Source organism: Triticum urartu, chromosome 2A, assembly GCF_056163025.1.
Source record: "Triticum urartu cultivar PI428250 chromosome 2A, HENAU_Tu73, whole genome shotgun sequence".
Classification (NCBI taxonomy): Eukaryota; Viridiplantae; Streptophyta; class Magnoliopsida; order Poales; family Poaceae; genus Triticum; species Triticum urartu.
The window spans coordinates 724,160,156-724,162,100 of record NC_141874.1 but is presented as its reverse complement, the minus strand read 5'-3'; the positions used below and the strand labels follow the sequence as shown (position 1 = coordinate 724,162,100).

Here is a 1,945-nt window from a genome sequence, read left to right as displayed (position 1 = left end):
TTCACGTTTGTATGTTTTTTTGAGAATCTAGTTCACTTATGTCTTTTTTTTTGAGCAAAAGTTCACGTATGTATGTATGATGAAGGAAACTCGATACGGCTTAATGGGCCGACCCGGTTCGCTCAGCCCACTTCGGCTCGCTGCTGTTGGACGCAGCGAGCGTTAGGTCACGGTATTGCGATCCAAAACAGTTAGGGTTTTCTTCCAATCGTGAAAGGAAACCAGATCGATCTCCTCAAGTCCCGGCCGGCAATATGGCGTCGCCGTCGCTCCCTCCCACAGCAACAGCAAACCAAGCCAACAACGGCGACAGCGGCAGCACCGCGCCCCTGGCCGGCACCGCCAACGGCAGCGTCCTCCTGCCGCACGACTTGCTCTACGAGATCCTCCTGCGGCTCCCCGCGAAGGCGGTCTGCCGCCTGCGCGCCGTCTCCCGGTCATGGCGGCTCCTGCTCTCCGACCCGTCCTTCGTCGCCGCCCACAAGGACCGCCACCAGCACCACCTGCTCGTCGCCGACATCAGATGGGAGACGTCGGCCGAAGCCCCTCGCGTGGACTTCCACATCATGGACACGTCCGGGCACAGGGCGAGGCGGATACGGTTCGATGATAACCCTCACGCCGGAAACCCCAGCTGGAGCGTGGCGTGTAGAAACCAGGGTCAGCTGATCTACCTGATCGGCGCGGACAATCGCGCCCGCGTGATCGACCCGGCGACTGGTGTCGTGTTCCTCTTGCCCGATGACCGCCCAGATGATCACCATTACCACCATTACGGCTACTCCAGACGTTTTGCACTAGGCCGGTCCTCCACAACAGGAGAAACCAAGGTGCTGGTCGTCGCCGGATGGTACGCAAAGGTCCTTACCCTCGGTGATGGAGCCGGTAAGTGGCGGAAGACAGGTTACCCCCCAGTAACGTTAGCAACTTCCCCCAGGAGTGTGGCCCTGGTCAAGGGCGTCCTCTATTTCTTGGCACACAAACACGTCGGCATTGCAGCATATGACCTCGAGGAGGAGAAATGGCGGCCGGATCTCCTCAACTTGCCGCTGCTAGTCGACGGAGACATTGCCCTGGCCGAACTGAGTGACAGCTTGGTTGCAGTCTACGGCCGTAGCAGCATACATGACTGCAGTGACGTCTTCATGGATATGTGGTTCCTCACGGACTCCGAGGAGGTTCCGTGGTCGAATCGGTACACGATCACCCTGCCATACCAAGACCAGGGTTGCCGGAGCCCGTGCGGGGAAAGTCGCGGCCATCCCCTGTGGGAACTGGATGATGGGAGGATTCTCTTGTGGGTGTCGAACGACAAGACGCTGGTACAGTTGCTGCAGGTGTATGATCCGAGAACAAATACTTATACAGACGGAGTTGAGATGTCATGCCACTCCATGATCGGTGTTTACAAAGGGAGTTTACTTGCTGGTCTTCCTTGGATCAGGAATTACGGATTTTTTGGGAGAATTAAGCGAGCATACGATTACAGTTTGGCAGCCATACATTACTTCACAGGTGTGGCTAGATCTGAGTCGACTTAGGCTTGATTAAGTTAAGTCAACGCATATTATTTTATATGCATTTCATTACTATTTTTCTATTTTCTTAACCTTTTCTGTTATTTTTTCTCTGGATTTATGTTTTCTAATACATGAATATTTGTGGAACTTGGTTGCTATATAATTTGTTGAATTTGGTCATGAATATTTTGTTATTATATAGATGTAAAAAAATATTGAATGTAAATTGTGTAATAGATTTCACATGCATGGCTGCATGTTGTGGGAGTAGCATGTTGAGATGACCACTTTCTCATGGATGGTTGCATGTTGAGATTGTATAGCTGCTTGTGGAGATGAATAGATGTAGTGGGGATCACTCTCTTGACAATATAAATGTTTGATTATTGTATATATAGATGTAAAGTATTTATGGAATATAAATA

General features: G+C 51.1%; 1 protein-coding gene across 1 annotated transcript; it reads left to right on the top strand.

Annotated features, from left to right (window-relative positions):
• The first annotated feature begins 254 nt into the window (after positions 1-254).
• Positions 255-1,656, top strand: LOC147987183 (putative F-box protein At1g32420). Its single transcript, XM_087542305.1, has one exon. The coding sequence runs from the start codon at positions 255-257 to the stop codon at positions 1,539-1,541; it is 1,287 nt and encodes a 428-aa protein (XP_087398431.1). The 3' UTR covers positions 1,542-1,656.
• Positions 1,657-1,945: the final 289 nt, after the last annotated feature.